The sequence below is a fragment of the Gadus morhua genome, chromosome 10 (genome assembly GCF_902167405.1).
Source record: "Gadus morhua chromosome 10, gadMor3.0, whole genome shotgun sequence".
NCBI classification, from domain to species: domain Eukaryota; kingdom Metazoa; phylum Chordata; class Actinopteri; order Gadiformes; family Gadidae; genus Gadus; species Gadus morhua.
The window spans coordinates 4897128-4912298 of NC_044057.1; the positions used below are offsets into that span (position 1 = coordinate 4897128).

General features: G+C 41.8%; 1 protein-coding gene and 1 long non-coding RNA gene across 6 annotated transcripts in view; one reads left to right on the forward strand and one right to left on the reverse strand.

Moving 5' to 3' along the window:
• The window catches only part of st3gal5 (ST3 beta-galactoside alpha-2,3-sialyltransferase 5), a 39068-nt gene extending 24069 nt beyond the window's left edge, over positions 1-14999 (forward strand). For 3 of the 5 annotated variants that reach the window (XM_030369027.1, XM_030369030.1, XM_030369026.1), the window contains one exon: positions 13919-14999. In XM_030369027.1, the coding sequence (XP_030224887.1) occupies positions 13919-14176 (258 nt within the window). In that variant the 3' untranslated portion in view covers positions 14177-14999. Of the gene's footprint in view, positions 1-2244; positions 3910-9042; positions 9190-13918 lie in introns of those variants that run through there. The other 2 variants (XM_030369028.1, XM_030369029.1) reach the window with 2 other exon arrangements.
• On the reverse strand, positions 1101-1468 carry LOC115552723 (uncharacterized). The gene is made up of 3 exons (XR_003978366.1): positions 1390-1468; positions 1270-1302; positions 1101-1160 (listed from the first exon to the last, which is right to left on the reverse strand). It is a non-coding gene; the product is annotated as an uncharacterized LOC115552723 (long non-coding RNA).
• Positions 15000-15171: the final 172 nt, after the last annotated feature.

Genomic DNA, 15171 nt, shown 5'->3' on the forward strand with positions numbered 1-15171 from the left:
CGGGGAGGGGTCAGTACCAGCAGGGAGGATTCACTTGTGATGACAATGGTGAGGAATAGGGATGGGCACGAGTAGTAAATTCCAAACTCGAGTGATCGCATGAATTCCTCGAGGATCATTCGAGTACTCGTTTAAAACTAATCTATTTTTAGAATGCAACGCATCTGCAGCAGGAACTGGCCTAATAATGAACGGCAATTTTACCAACCAAACATGTAATGCTGATTCTCAATCAAAACAGTAAAGAGTTATCAGAGTATTCATTATTTATTTTGGCAAACATTCAAAACACATTTTCCTTGCAAAAATAAATATGCGTCTCACAATTTAAATCACGTCGAACAACGTTCGTGTAACGTTTAAAAAAAAAAAAAAAAAAAAAAAAGTAGCCTAACCATTGCAAATAATTTAAAGCTGCCAATAAAACTGCAGCAAATGAACAAAAAAAATACTCAGCGTTGTGATCTTCTCTACACGGCCGGGATTACAGCTGCGTCTTGCGGCGGTGAAGATAACCGACACACTTGGTTGCTGCGGGTCTGCTTTCCCGAACTCACCGTTGTGTTTCAGGAGCATATGTTGCCGCAGAGTACTTGTAGTACTCTGGTAGCTGGTAGAAAATGTATACATTTGCTTCAGAAAAATTGTCTGTGTGTGTATATGCAAACTCGAGTTTGCCTGTCCACCAACCAAGTTCATTTGTAACGAGGAGTACTCGAGTAATCGATTCCTTACGCCCATCCCTAGTGAGGAATGGGTCTCACCAATACTGGAGAGACGGGGGAGAACCCATAGTTCAAAAGGCTCATCGTCATGAGCTGGCTGTACCACGGCCTCCTCCTCACCCAATATATGATCATATTAACGGTCAAAGTAATGTAACGCAAACAGCTATTGAATTAGTCAAGTGTCTGTTTCCGCAGACAGAAATCTGCAAAAGCTGAAGCTGGGACCCAGTTTTTTCCGTGTCCCACAAAAGTTCTGCATACCCCCCAACTGAGTGGAACCATCAGGGCCCTAGGCCGCCCCAGATATTCTAGAGATTTAAAAAATAAATATATTTTAAACAAATTACCGGAAGGTGATCCATGGGGTTCCTCGATGATGGTGGGAACCAAGAGGAAATGACAACTGTCTGCAGCAAACAGGTTCTCTACTCTCTATAACAAAGAAAGTTTGCTAAATCTCTTACTGTCAAAATATATTGACTATTGAACTACTAGACTATCCAATAATTTTGAATTAAATATTTCACAGGAGCTACACTACCTTCTCAATCATTTTGAGACAAGAGTTCAGGATCTAGTAGAACACATAAACACAAACTATTGAAAGATTTCGAAAAATATTACATAAACCATATCAGCACAGCACATTCTCTATGCCTACCGTTCCCTCCATGTCCCGCTGCAAACCCAGAGTCCAAAAGTAAAAGCGGGTCAGGATGATGTTATTCACCATTGTAAGGTGCTGAGTGTGACTTTTGGTCTCATCCAAGACAGCTAGTGGAAGAAAACAGTCTTTATACATGTATGATTATATGAGTGACATTCATAGATTTCTACAGTGGCACAATGGTTAACTTTACCAGTTGTTCCTGGCTGTCTTGGAGTTTCTGTCCCAAGTATGCTCTGTGCGCTTAACACTTGTGGAGACTAGGGAAGTCTCCATGAGGTCTCTGCTCACTGTCATAATTTACTAGTGTAGAAAGCAACAACCGAAAAATAAAATTATGTGTGAAATGTCACATTTCTCATTTGAATGATGTGCAAAATAGAGCCATGACTCACACTCGAGACTCCTCTTGTTCGTTCCCATATGACCCAGTTGACATCGCAGCTGATGGGGAGTGAGCTTTAGGAAAAACATGCAACAAACTTTATTGTCTAAAGTAGATGAAGACGACAAATGTGCATAATTATTCAATCCCATACCTAAGACTACCCTTCCATTGCTGTCTAACTGCAATGAAACATCTGGAGGAACAATCTTGCTGTACTGATTTTAGATTTTTTGGTTCCTTGCCATGTTGTAATGGTGGAGAATGTTTCTTTGTAGAAAAATGTGTGTTGATGGGGTTGAAAGTAGTTGTTTTTTCAGTTCAGGCACAAGCTCCAGCTTTCTTAGAACCTCACACTGGTCTTTGCTGTTCCCCTGGTGGAACACATCGTTCAAAGCAAAATGCTGTGAGGATCCAGTGAGAGGGTGACCATCTTTGTCAGCTGGCTTTTTTTTTAATTTCAGCCAAGGCAAGTTGACAAGGACCTTTCCCTCCGAGGCCTCCTTCACGTTCTCTGGGGTGGGATCCAGTAACCTTACCGGAAAAGGTCCTGCTGTGTGATCGATCAAGCACAGCTGTTAGTGTAGATGAGGCTAGACTTGGCATGTCCCCGAAAGCAGAGGCCATATGAGGCCATTCCTCCAACAAGAGCAGCTCTGCTTCAACACACTAAACGTGCTGCATATCAGGCAGCCTGCATATGGGGTCAAGAAACCCAGTGTCAGCCAGAAGCAGAGAGTCCTGCTGACTGGGGATGGAAAAAGATTGGTGAACAATGGGGGTTATTTTGGACAGCAAATGCACCAGTTGCAAAAAGTTGTGAACAACTAGCCAAGTGTGGCTGCAAATCAGAGTGCCGTGGAAGATGCAAATGTTTTAGATTGGGGTTCACTTGCACAGAACTGTGCAATTGCAAATATGAATAAAAAAATAAGTAGGGGAGGCATTGGCTACCATTTTTAACAGTCTTTATTATGACTCGACAGGGCACAACCTCTCAATCTCAGGTTCGACAGTCTAAACAGAAGGCCTTTGAGCTGGTCAAAATGTGAATAGAACTTTTTAAATAAATTTTTAAATCCTTCCTTTTAACTCAGTCCCAACAGAGAACACTATTAAAGCAACACCCACCTTGAAAAATGAATCTTGCATTTTTGCGATTGCCCTTTTCTAAAAGTGTGCCCGTTATTTTGCTAACATGCATGTGTGCATCAGTGTACATACTACCAAAATGACGGCCATCTTGGAAAAGGTCTCCATCTTGAATTTTTTATTGGCCATACAATTTTTTCAAAAAGTGGCCTTAACAGAGGCCTATTTTCTGTATCACTATTTGGAAAAAGTGGCAATGAACATAGGACAGGAATTGCAGTCATCTTGAAAAATGGTTTCCATCCTGAATTTTTACTGGCCACCTCCAGTGGCCCTTCCTCTCTGTGGACTGCACCTTGCCGTGGTGGAGAGGCTTGTGTACTCCAATGAACAGACATATGATTATTTGACAGAAATGCTGGCCATCTTGAAAATGGTTGCCATCCTGAAATTTTGAGTGGCACATACCGTTTTCCAAAAGAGTGTTCCTAGAAGAGTATTTTATGCCTAATTGCATGCTTGAATCACAATTTGAACAATTTGAATAATTAATATTTGACAGGAACGGTGGCCATCTTAAAAATGGCGGCCACCTTGAATTTTACTGGGACAAGCATCTTTTTCCATTAACATGTCCTTTAGATAGTATTTGTATCAAATATTGTGCTTGGATCACTGTTTGAATCATTGATATAATAAGCATTGAATAGCAATGGCGGCCATCTTGAAAAATGGCCGCCATATTGAATTTTTGAGTGGCCAACGGCTTTTTCCAAAATAGTGGCCCTTAGAGAGTATCTGTGCTAAATTTCATGCTTGTATACCAAAGTGAACGATTTTTTGACTATTCTGCTCCACTACTGTTGGGAACATGCAATGAAGTTGATATTGTTAATATAGCATAAACATATTTTTTGTTAGCATAAAGAAGTGGATTTGGCATATTTCATCAACTCATTCACCTTCAAGTTCACAAGCTCATCTGTGAGCCGCTCCTCATTCATTTTTTCACCATCATTAAAGTTATCATCTCCATCCATTTTGAGGCTTTGCAATTTTTCAAATTCTGCATTCAACACAGAATTTGACCTCCGGGTGTGTGGGCCAATCCAGGGGGCCGAGTGATTATAACTTGGTGGCACAAGAAAAGGGTTCTTCCATCCATCTTTGTGAACAAATGTGATGAGTATTAGCTATTGTTATCACAACATTAAACACATTTTAATATACTTTACTCTCTCTCCAACTGTTCTTTAGCTGTTTTGTCTTTTGACAAGACGAACATGGAATTAATCCCAGACTGAGCATTTCTGTGGCCACAGTGAACCGGAAATAGTCCATGTCAACATTACCATCTTAGCCTTCAGGTAGAATTGGGATGTCACTCACTGTTAAAACAATAGTTTGTTATTCATAGCTCAATCACTAAAAAATCACTCCGTACACGACATTTGATTATTTATGCGTTATTCAAGTGCATGGGTAATATGATGTTACACCATTCAGAGACGGATGAGGTGATATACAAACAATGAAGCTGAAATATGTGAAATAATAGCATAACTCACCTGGCATGTTGAAAACGCCTTATCTGTGGACGTCCATAACAACAACTGCTGGGTTGTTTCCACATGACATACGACTGTTCGTGCATTCAGGGTCGGTTAGGGCCTCAAAGTGGAGGTATGCCTGCAGAACTCTTTCCTTGTTTGGAAAGGACACCTTTTCCGTTGTCTCTATAATTTCTATCACTTTACTGATAGCTGTATGGGTCTGGAAAATTATGAGAAACGGGAGTATTCCAATGTTATAACATTTCAAAATAAAAGTAATATATTTTGTGAGAGTTGCATCTTCAATCGTCATTTATTTGACAGAAATTATCTGGAATGAGTACATTTTAATAAAAGAGGAACAAGCAAGGATATCTTATCATCAGGGGTGGACTGGCCATCTGGCATACCGGGCATCGTCCCGGTGGGCCGTTGACCCAATGTGGGCCGGTCCGGTCCGCTATGTTTTATTTTTTCTTCTCTCTAAATTCCCTCCAATTGGGCCGGCCAATGGGCTACAGAGAGCTAGCAGTGTGTTGCCAGCATCGACGCATATTATTGGTCTATGTTTGTCATTGTCAATCAATCATGGGCTGACTGGCTCAGAGAGCCCTGACAGTGCTGTCAATTCCAACACAAACCAGGGTGGGCGGGACCTCATGGCATGGGCCGGAGTCGCGGGAGCCGGTACGGAGCTGAAAACGCCCGGGTGGTGCTGAAAAACAGCGACTTAAGCCTCTGGAGATGGAAGTTAAATGTTCAAAATTGACAGACCTATTTGGTGCCGGGGTCCACACCCCAGCAGGTGCTGCTGCGCCAGGAGACGAGCAAGTGGAGGCATATATGCTAAGTAACGTTAGCCTGGGGCTAGCTAGGCTACATTTTGAGACATGTCCAAAACAAAGTAGAAAACGTTTTTACATTGAATGCGATGTGACCTAATTAACTGCATACTTGTGACAACATATTAGCCCAGAGTTGAAGGGCTGTGACTGTTGGTAGTTGTGGTTGATTTTGTTTAAATATGCCGAATTGTGATATTATGGGTTATTATTGTTCAGATGATTTAGCTAAGCTAGCTAACATCTGCTAACGTCAGCAGTCTCTTGTTGCCATAGCAACAGTAAACATTGACACGGACTCATGAGTTGTAAATAGAGATGCAGAATCAAGCTGTATGGTAAATACAGATCAGATACTTTGAATTTTAGCACAAAATACAAGTAAACCTATAGGAAATTATTACAGTAGTTTAATTGCCATTGAATTTATTGTAATCTTTCAATTAATTTATTGTTTACTGAGGTGATGACTATTGCATGTGGTGAGAGGAATGCAATATGTGTATTTTTAAAGGTTTATGTGAAGAAACATACTATGTGTGATAAAATGACAATTGGTAATTCATGAATGTCTCCTATATTCTCTGCTACCATCATCTCCTGTCAAACAGGTTTTCCTGACCTGCTAGAAGTTCTTCTATGATGCTAAAGAGAGAGAGAGAGAGAGAGAGAGAGAGAGAGAGAGAGAGAGAGAGAGAGAGAGAGAGAGAGAGAGATTAGTCTTGACTGTGATTTTATTATGCAACTCGTTTTGTCTCAGATTGAAACAAAAGGTTTGATTATGATTATTTCCTGGTTGAAGATTTTCATATTGATGTTAATTTCAAACATCTGCATATCTTTTAAGTTCAATTAACAGTTATGCAGGTAGGCCTTGTGGCTCTTTGGAGACTTAAGTCATCCTTCATGACAGATACATTTGTCACCAAGTGTCACTACATCAAAAAAGGCTACATGGCTATTGGCTACATATACTTGTCAGTACACAGATACTGAGTACAAGTTCTGTTTGCTGTTGTTTGGCAAGTCATGAATTTGGTGAGGAGTGTAGCTGGCTGGCTGCGGACGAGGAAGTACGTTTTTATAACCATAAATAGAGAATACAATTTTTTTTACCTATAGCCGTGTGAATAAGTCTAAGACATGAATTACAGGTCTGAATAGATATGCATTCTCATGCGTGTATGTGCACATGTAAACATACATGTGCACATACACGTATATGAGAATGCATATATATTTAAACCTGTAATTCATGTCTTAGACTTTCATACAGCTATAGATAATATATATTTTTTCAATTCTCTATTTATGGTTTCATAATGACTGAGTCACCGTTAAAAAAACAATATGTTTCTATTTAGATTATTTGTCAGGATATTTTGTTATTATTGTCCGAGTCTGGTTTTAACTAATGCTGGGCTTACACCAAAAGATTTTCACAGTCACAGACTAAAAACTGCAAGAGAGAATTTAGGGTTGGATCAAGTGTGATATTTAACAAGGGTTTTATAGATCTGTAGATCTGGGTGATGGAGATGCAGCGACCACAGGAGGTCTGTTAACTTCCTGTTCGGGTTTCACATCTATTTTGTCAGCAGCACCAGAGACACAAACTTGAAAAACAAATACAGTAAAAAGCAACAACTGCTATTTACAGTGTTGTACTATTATTCGGATGGATGTACTTGATTAAATTGTTTTAATCAAGTACATACAGGCTTCTTCCCGTTCATCTCGTCCCACCCCTAGTGCTGATAATGTAGTGGGCTGGTCTGGACAGAAAATGCCAGGGCTGACTTTCTGTCCCAGTCCACCCCTGCTTATCATTAGTGTGCTTGCGGTAGCAAAGCACATCTAAGTCCCGTTAACATTATTATTCTCCCCACATTCTTTTGTGAGAGAGAGAGAGAGAACGAACCTGTAGTCTCTTCTTCCCTCTCTCGACTGCTCTATGAGAGCCTGGGGTATATTTTCCGGGAGCTTTTTGTTGTTGAGGAGGTATTTAAGCATCCTTGCAATTTCTCTGTCATCTGGTGGATAACTGTCCTCTTAAGAGTCGCTGTCGTATTGGACTGTGCTGATCTCGGTAAGATTAAGTGTCTTCTAAGAAGCTCCCTCTTTGTTACAAACCGATGCCATTTAGCAACAGCTTTATTGATACAGGATTGTCTTGCTTTAGAGCAGGGACAATGCCAGGTGTTTTGCTTTGCATCATATGCCACAATAACTCTTCCCAACCTGCTGTAGTATGTTACCTTTTTTTCATAAACGGATATATGAATTTAGATGGTGGACCACCTACAGTCAGGTGCACAGACAGAGGCACACCCTCAGCATCACCTTTTTTTTGGCAACGCAAGAGGCCGGCCTTGCGCTCCTCACCAAACCACTTGTTTTCCACCATTCTTTCCAAGGCCTCACCTGGTAGTGTCAAGGTTTGCGTGGGCAATACAATAATGATTGGATGTGTTGGCACTCAAAAGGCAACATCCCGCTCCTTTGAGCAAAGTCGGCATTCAAACAACGCTGGTCGACCTCACAGATGATCTTCTGTGCTGGCCCCCACATATTCTTGATGTATGGGTGTTGCAGGACAACAAAAAAATTTTTCAACTGCAAACACACCATGTGTACCATCGATACACTGACAGGCCAAAAATCTGTTCTTCGTTATTGTCTCAAGGAGGTTGGTGTGTTTTCTCCTGCAGTGTGTTGTGAATTTTGTTTTATTTAAAATCAACTTGCAATCAGGAAAACAGAATTTATTTTGCTCACTTGATGCTTTAGTGGCCGTGGAACATTCTGCAGGAGCCAATGGGTCCTGAGCGGGGGCCACAGGGTGCTGAGCGGGGGCCACAGGGTGCTGAGCGGGGGCCACAGGGTGCTGAGCGGGGGCCACAGGGAGCTGAGCGGGGGCCACGGGGAGCTGAGTGGGGGCTACGGGGAGCTGAGCGGGGGCCACAGGGAGCTGAGCGGGGGCCACAGGGAGCTGAGCGGGGGCCACAGGGAGCTGAGCGGGGGCCACAGGGAGCTGAGCGGGGGCCACAGGGAGCTGAGTGGGGGCCACAGGGAGCTGAGCGGGGGCCACAGGGAGCAGAGGAAGCTGAGCGGGGGCCACAGGGAGCAGAGGGAGCTGAGCGGGGGCCAGAGGGAGCAGAGGGAGCTGAGCGGCGGCCACAGGGAGCAGAGGGAGCTGAGCGGGGGCCACAGGGAGCAGAGGGAGCTGAGCGGGGGCCACAGGGAGCAGAGGGAGCTGAGCGTGGGCCACAAAGTGCTGTGCAGGGGCTGCAGCTTGCACCTCCTCCTGGTGTATTTGTAGGTGCCTTACCAATTGCAATCGATTTCTAAGTGTTGCTGCACAATAGCAACAATGAAAATGTGTTGCCGTCCGACAACTTAATCCACACTTGATTATTGTGAACTCTGTAAGAGAGGAATTAAGGGAGTAAGATTCATACTCAAATTCATTCATTTGTGTACTATTTTAGATAAGCACCTTTGTGTTTCACTGACGAATGGCCTTTTACGTGGTTGTCAACCTTATATTTTGCACCCACATATTTACAGAAGGAGAACAGTTCACTGTTGGTGATGTTATTAATGTTTGGTGTATCACCATCCAAAAGTATACTAATGTGTCTCTATATATCAGATGGGAAAAGAATAAACCTTAAAAGGCACAGCATCACTTAAACCCCTGCTAAAACATAACTTTTAACATCTGAACTTGACACTGACATTTTTATCTTTGTTACCACATCGACGTCATCAGAGACGGCCTCAGGAAGAGGAAGTAAATCAGCCTGAGCTCGGTGTACCGCAGTGGGACGCCTGTCACGCACATACACACACTCACTTGCATGTACGAAGGCAACACAAGGTCAATCAAAGTAGCTGTGGTTAACAAATGGACACAAAGAATGAATAAATAAATGTATTTCATTACACTTATTTTGATCATTGTCAACGCAGAATTCCAATATCAAAATGTAATGCACTATGCAAAGAGTCAGGCCATGCATTAAATGTTGATATTCAAATCCTGTTATTATGCCTTATTTATCATACTCTAATTCAAGTGAATGATTTATTGATTACCTTCTTTATTTCTCTCAGACATACTCTAGGGTAGAAACACACACAAATATAGCGCATTAGTTACTGTTTTTATAAACCTGGAAATGAAATATGATTTTTTTTTAAGCATTGCAGTGAACCTACCTGACCAGAGAAAATCAGCACACGGACAGTCAGTCAGACAGACAGTCAGACAGACAGACAGACAGAGAGGAGTTCTTAAAAGAACTGTTGGTTTTCAGTGTTTCCCCCAGTAAATGTCTTAGTCAAGGTGGTCAAGGAGCGGGGGGGGGGGGGGGGGGTCTCCCTGGTTAAATTCAATTAAAAAAGCTTGATGTCACGACCATTGTTGTGAACACCGATGCATTATTGATCTTTATTTTTACACCTGATGGAAGTATGTTTTCTTTCCCTACGAGAGTTTTCTACTTTGTTAATGCATAATAATTAAAAAAATAATAAAAATAAAAAATATTTATTTTTGATAATTTTTTTTATTTATTTTATATACAATGGTAGTCAAGACGAGGCCCTATTGTTGATAAGGCGGCCGCCTTAACAACACAGTGCTGGGGGAAACACTGGTTTTGTAATGTGTGTGTTATGTGGTGCAATGTCGTTGTGCAGTGTGCGTGTACGAGCTGTGGTAGGATGTAGATAAAATATGCATGCAAATCTGGAGGGGAAAAGCAAAATTTCAATGTTTCACAAAACATATTTTACCTATGTGGTTTAGAGAATATTACCATGATAAGCCCAAAGTATTGGAGTTTATTTAATTTTCCTCATATGTGGATGCCATGCACGAAAGGGTTAAAAAAAAAGCTGAAAAACACAGCCTAAATGCTATTATTCAAACGACATGACATAAACATGAGGCCTATGCATGTTACTTGCATGAATATTTGAATGATCAACTTGTTGGTCTATCCATACATTAGTTTATAATGTACACAAACAGAGAGCGGCAACTCTAGGCAGAAAAGCGTGCAGTATTATGGATTCGCTTTCTGCTTAAACGTTTAGACCAGCCCACATTTAGGGAAAATGTAAGCCCCTCCTCAATCTGCGAGCTGCAGTCAGGGGGGCCGTGGGCTAGAAACTTCTTTTTAGCCTGTTTGTTTTTGATCCGATTGCCCTGTAGCGCCTCCCAGAGGGCAACAGTTCAAACAGGTTATGGCCTGGATGGGATGAGTCTCTCAGGATGCTATGAGCTCTCCTGAGGCAGTGTCTATTGTAGACATCCTCAAGAGAGAGAAGAGGACATCCAATGACGTGACCTGTTATGGGTGGGACCGCTATAATTTCACAGAGGTTGAGTAATAGTAATTCAATGAGACTAATTTCAAATGACACTGAAATTGACCAATCATATCTTTCCTCTTAATGGGTGGGCTATGTTATCGCTAAATTTATGACAAGTTCCTCTTGCTGACACAATCCAATAAACTGGGTATAAGCTTATGAGGCGTGATTTAATTTACTTCACAATGGCAGGAGCCATGAGTACCGTTACCGCAAGTGAGGAGGACATTGTTACTGATTTATTATCTACACCTTTTTCTAGGTTAAGTTAATAACATGAATTCATTTAATGTATGAAATGTATTTTATTATAATAAGTTGATATACATTCCTATACATGTGTCTATGTAATCTGAAGTGCACACACAGCTTGTGGGATGATGCGATTATTTGTCAGGCGGATTTGCATTTTGCTGTAGAGATAGCTATTTTTAGTATTAGTCAGGCATGCAAACTAGTCACCTTTCGGCGAAATTCGCCGTTTTGAAGACAAAATTGACCACTTGTGTGATTCGTGGAGATCCGTTGAGAAAACATTTGGGGGGGGTCTGATGGCCAGCCATGGAGTCCTTGTAGCGCCTGCTAATACATTCTCAATGGAGAGGCAGTGGGCGCACTCCCGTGGAACTGTCGCTTCCGTGCTCGTCGAACGCATGCGCGCGCTCGTGAAGCCGCGCGGCCAACCGACAGCGTGAGCGGAAAGTCGCCTACCATCTGCAACGGCCAAGCGTGAACCCAACGGAGCCTTTAAATGCCTCGTTTCCACCGAGCGTTTCCACCGCCGACAGTACCCTCATGGTAGGCCGGATGTCGATCGCCGCGGCAGCTACGTAAACATCCCAAAGGTGAACGACGAGAACTGATTCCCAAAACAAACATACCAAAAATATGGTAACGTAAATAAAATATACAAACGAACCCCGCGACCTTTTATTATCTAAAACGTTCTCATCGATTCAGCCAACTACGTAACAGATATCTTGAATGAAGTTGTTGATATCTACAATGTAAATTCCGGATAGTCAAACTTAGTTAATAAATGTCAATTCGGCTTGCCATAATTGAGGTGAATTAAAGATATCTTGAACTGGAATTATGACTAGTCAGAATCAAATTGTAGATATCTCAAACTGGAATTACAGATATCTACAATTCAGTTGCAGATATCCGTAATTCACAAAGTGGATATCCGCAACTGAATTGTAGATATCCGCAATGAGAAACCCCATAGACATGAATGGCGAAAATGACGTCATTTCGCCTAGGAGGAATGTCTTTGTGGATATCTGAAATGTCAATTGCGGATAGGAGGAATGTAGTTGCGGATATCCGAAATGTTAGTTTTGACTAGGCGAAACTGAATTGCAGATATCTGCAATGTAAATTCCGGATAGTCAAACGTAGTTAATAAATGTCAATTCGGCTTGTCATATAATACAGTTAACGGATCGCTAGATAATGTAATGTTTTGTTGGGTTCCTTAATAAACACACGATGTATCTTGGAACAGACATCAACATGCAGCGCGCCAATCCAACTGCGCATGCTCCGTGTGACGGTCTAATAACTGATGTTGCTATCATTACAGATAACACTTGTTTTTACTTTATATTTGTATTGTATTTAATTGTTTAATCAAATTTAGCAAGTAAACTGAGTGTTTAAAGCAGGTCAAGGACGAAATAGCACAATACAGATAACGGATCGCTAGATGGAAGGTTCGCGAATGTTCACGTCATTCGACGCGATCGTTCGTTGCCAGGCAACGGACGAAGCGATCATCTGTTGCCGGGCAGGTTTGGACTGGATTACGTATTGATGACGCGCCCGGTACAAATTTTGCCCCCGGTACAAATTTAGTGTGACAGCACCACCACACAAGTTAAGTAACGATCGCTGTAGGCTTCAATATCATGCAAGCACTTTGTTTTCTTTTTATTTTGTTCTACATCACAATTGCATGCTTTAATAAAGTATTGTAATAGGTCCATGCTGCACCTCCTTGTTCGCCCAAGCTAACGTTTTACGCGACACGTTCATTGTCCAGAATAATACCTCGCAGTTTGTTTTTATCCCCATGTCACGCCCACTTTTGGCGGTGGAAACGCGAACCGTGCCGCAACTTTGCGAACCGAACCGAACGCACCCCCCGGTGGAAACGCGCCAAAAGAGAATTTTTCAGCGGGTCACCAGTTGTGTTGATACATACTAGTCGAAAGCGGGCCCTTGAGACACTGGTCCAGGCCAAGAAGAAAAATAAATAATGGCATACTCCTATTGCCCTGTCCTCCCACCTCTTTTTATTCTTCTCAATATTCGTTCTTAATTTTGTAATAAGTTATGTACCTATTGGGGCTGCCCTTGCACATAATAAATTAATGCTTTGTTCGTAATTGTGCGCAGTCCTGTCATTTTTTTTAGCTTGTGACTAACCCTAATACATTAAAAAATGTAAAAGAAAACTCCCCGGAGTATAAACCTGGAACCCTATAGTGGGTCTGTGTTTTTCTCACGCATCATTCTCACCTTTTTCACCCCGAGCCAGTTTGCATTCCTGATTAGTACGTGCTGTTTGCTCGTTGCATTGGCTGGACTAGCCTATTCATTTGTGTTTCAGAGCTGTAATTGTGATAGGTAACATTTGCAGTACTATAGATGACACAGTAAGCTACTGTAGAGAGGACACAGTGAGCTGTTATGGAGAGGACAGCTACTATAGAGAGGACAGCTACTATAGAGAGGAGACACTGAGCTATAGAGAGGACACAGTGAGCTACTATAGGATTGACAGCTGCTATAGGGAGGAGACACTAAGCTACTTTAGAAAGGACATAGTGAGCTACTACTGTATAGAGAGGAAAACTACTATAGAGAGGACACAGTAAGCTACTATCGAGATGTCACAGGAAGCTACTATAGAGAGTACAGAGTAAGCTACTATAGAGAGTACACAGTAAGCTTAGCTGATGGTTTTCTATTTTCACGATGGAGAAGTGGGCCACAGGGCCTAGGTTTAATGGTCAGGGTTCGCTACTGAACTACACATTCAATAACATCACATTAAATTCGATTTTCAGAAATATCTGTATTTGTGCCCTACAAGCACTTTGTAAACTAAGGCTTGTAATGGATTCTCTGTAAGATTAAGGGTGCTTTAAAAGTTCTAATAGTCGTAGCAGCAGTTGTTGTCTTACTTAGAGTTATAGTATAGATTGTGGTTCTCCATGTTACATAACAACTTGTTCTGTGACCCCACCCCCCGACAGAACGTCCCCACCCTGGGCATGTCTGCGCTCTCCCTGGCCAGCCTGCTGTGTGACGAGGTCAGCCTGGCGGGCTTTGGCTACAACCTGTCCCAGCAGGGGGCGCCACTGCACTACTATGACCGGCTACCCATGGCCGCCATGCTGAAGCAGAAGATGCACAACGTGGACCGGGAGCGGGAGCTGCTGCGGGAGCTAGTAAAAGGCGGGGCCATCAGCGATCTGACAGGGGGGCTGCACTGCTCCGTTTGCTCCGGCTGACAGGGGGGCGGGGGGGGGGGGGGGGCTGGTGTGGGGTTTGGACCGGGCCCTACTGGGGGAACCTGGAGGTGCATGGCACCTTTCATGAGGAAAGGAAAAGGCAATGTGAAAACAACGTCAAATTTTAGCTTTTAATGTGACAATTTTATTTGTATGACACGAATAATCCAAATAGGTCTTAAGAATAGAATATACATTTTCTGGATCGATGAGTTTACTGATACAAACAAGCTGGTAATTCTGGGAATTAAAACGTTTAAAGTATTTCGCCAGACGACGTACGGGATAATGAGAAGGAACAAAGCTCTCGAACAAAGAAGGGAAGCCTCAGGCAAAGGTCTTCACCTAAGATCAGGAGAAGACATTTCTGTTGCCATGGTGAAGGACTTCCATCTTGCAAATCTGGGATGAAATTAAAACTGCACTGGTCGATGTTGGAGACTTTGTTAGAATATGAAACTTTTATTTTAATGTTTTGGCTTATAGACATTTCTAATTATATCTTAATATTCTCTTTTTGACCCTTTGTTAAGTTATTTTATTTTTTATGATTGATTTGGTATTCTAATCTGCTGCACACTTATTATTTTGATATTTTGTGACTTTTTCTAAAGAAAGTAATGTGAATGTTCTCTACTGTAAGATTTACATGTTTGATCAATACCCTCCATTTGCGTTGTGTTGTACTTGAAGCCCTTTTACCCCTGAGGTCATTATATAACTTCAACTAGCACTAGCACTGTTATACATTGTTTTTGTTCATATTTCATAATGGAATAACAGCCTAGATTATCTTATTAAAAACACTTTTACAGCGAGTAAATATCATGTGTATGATCAAATGTGCACTGATAATAGGACTATTGACTACCATTTTCCATAGCCCAATGAATAACTAATACAAGAAAACCAAATGCACTATGGAGCCACGCATACGTTCCGCTATACGTTGAGTTACTATCAATGTTAAACCAATAGGAAGTTGTCTTACTATG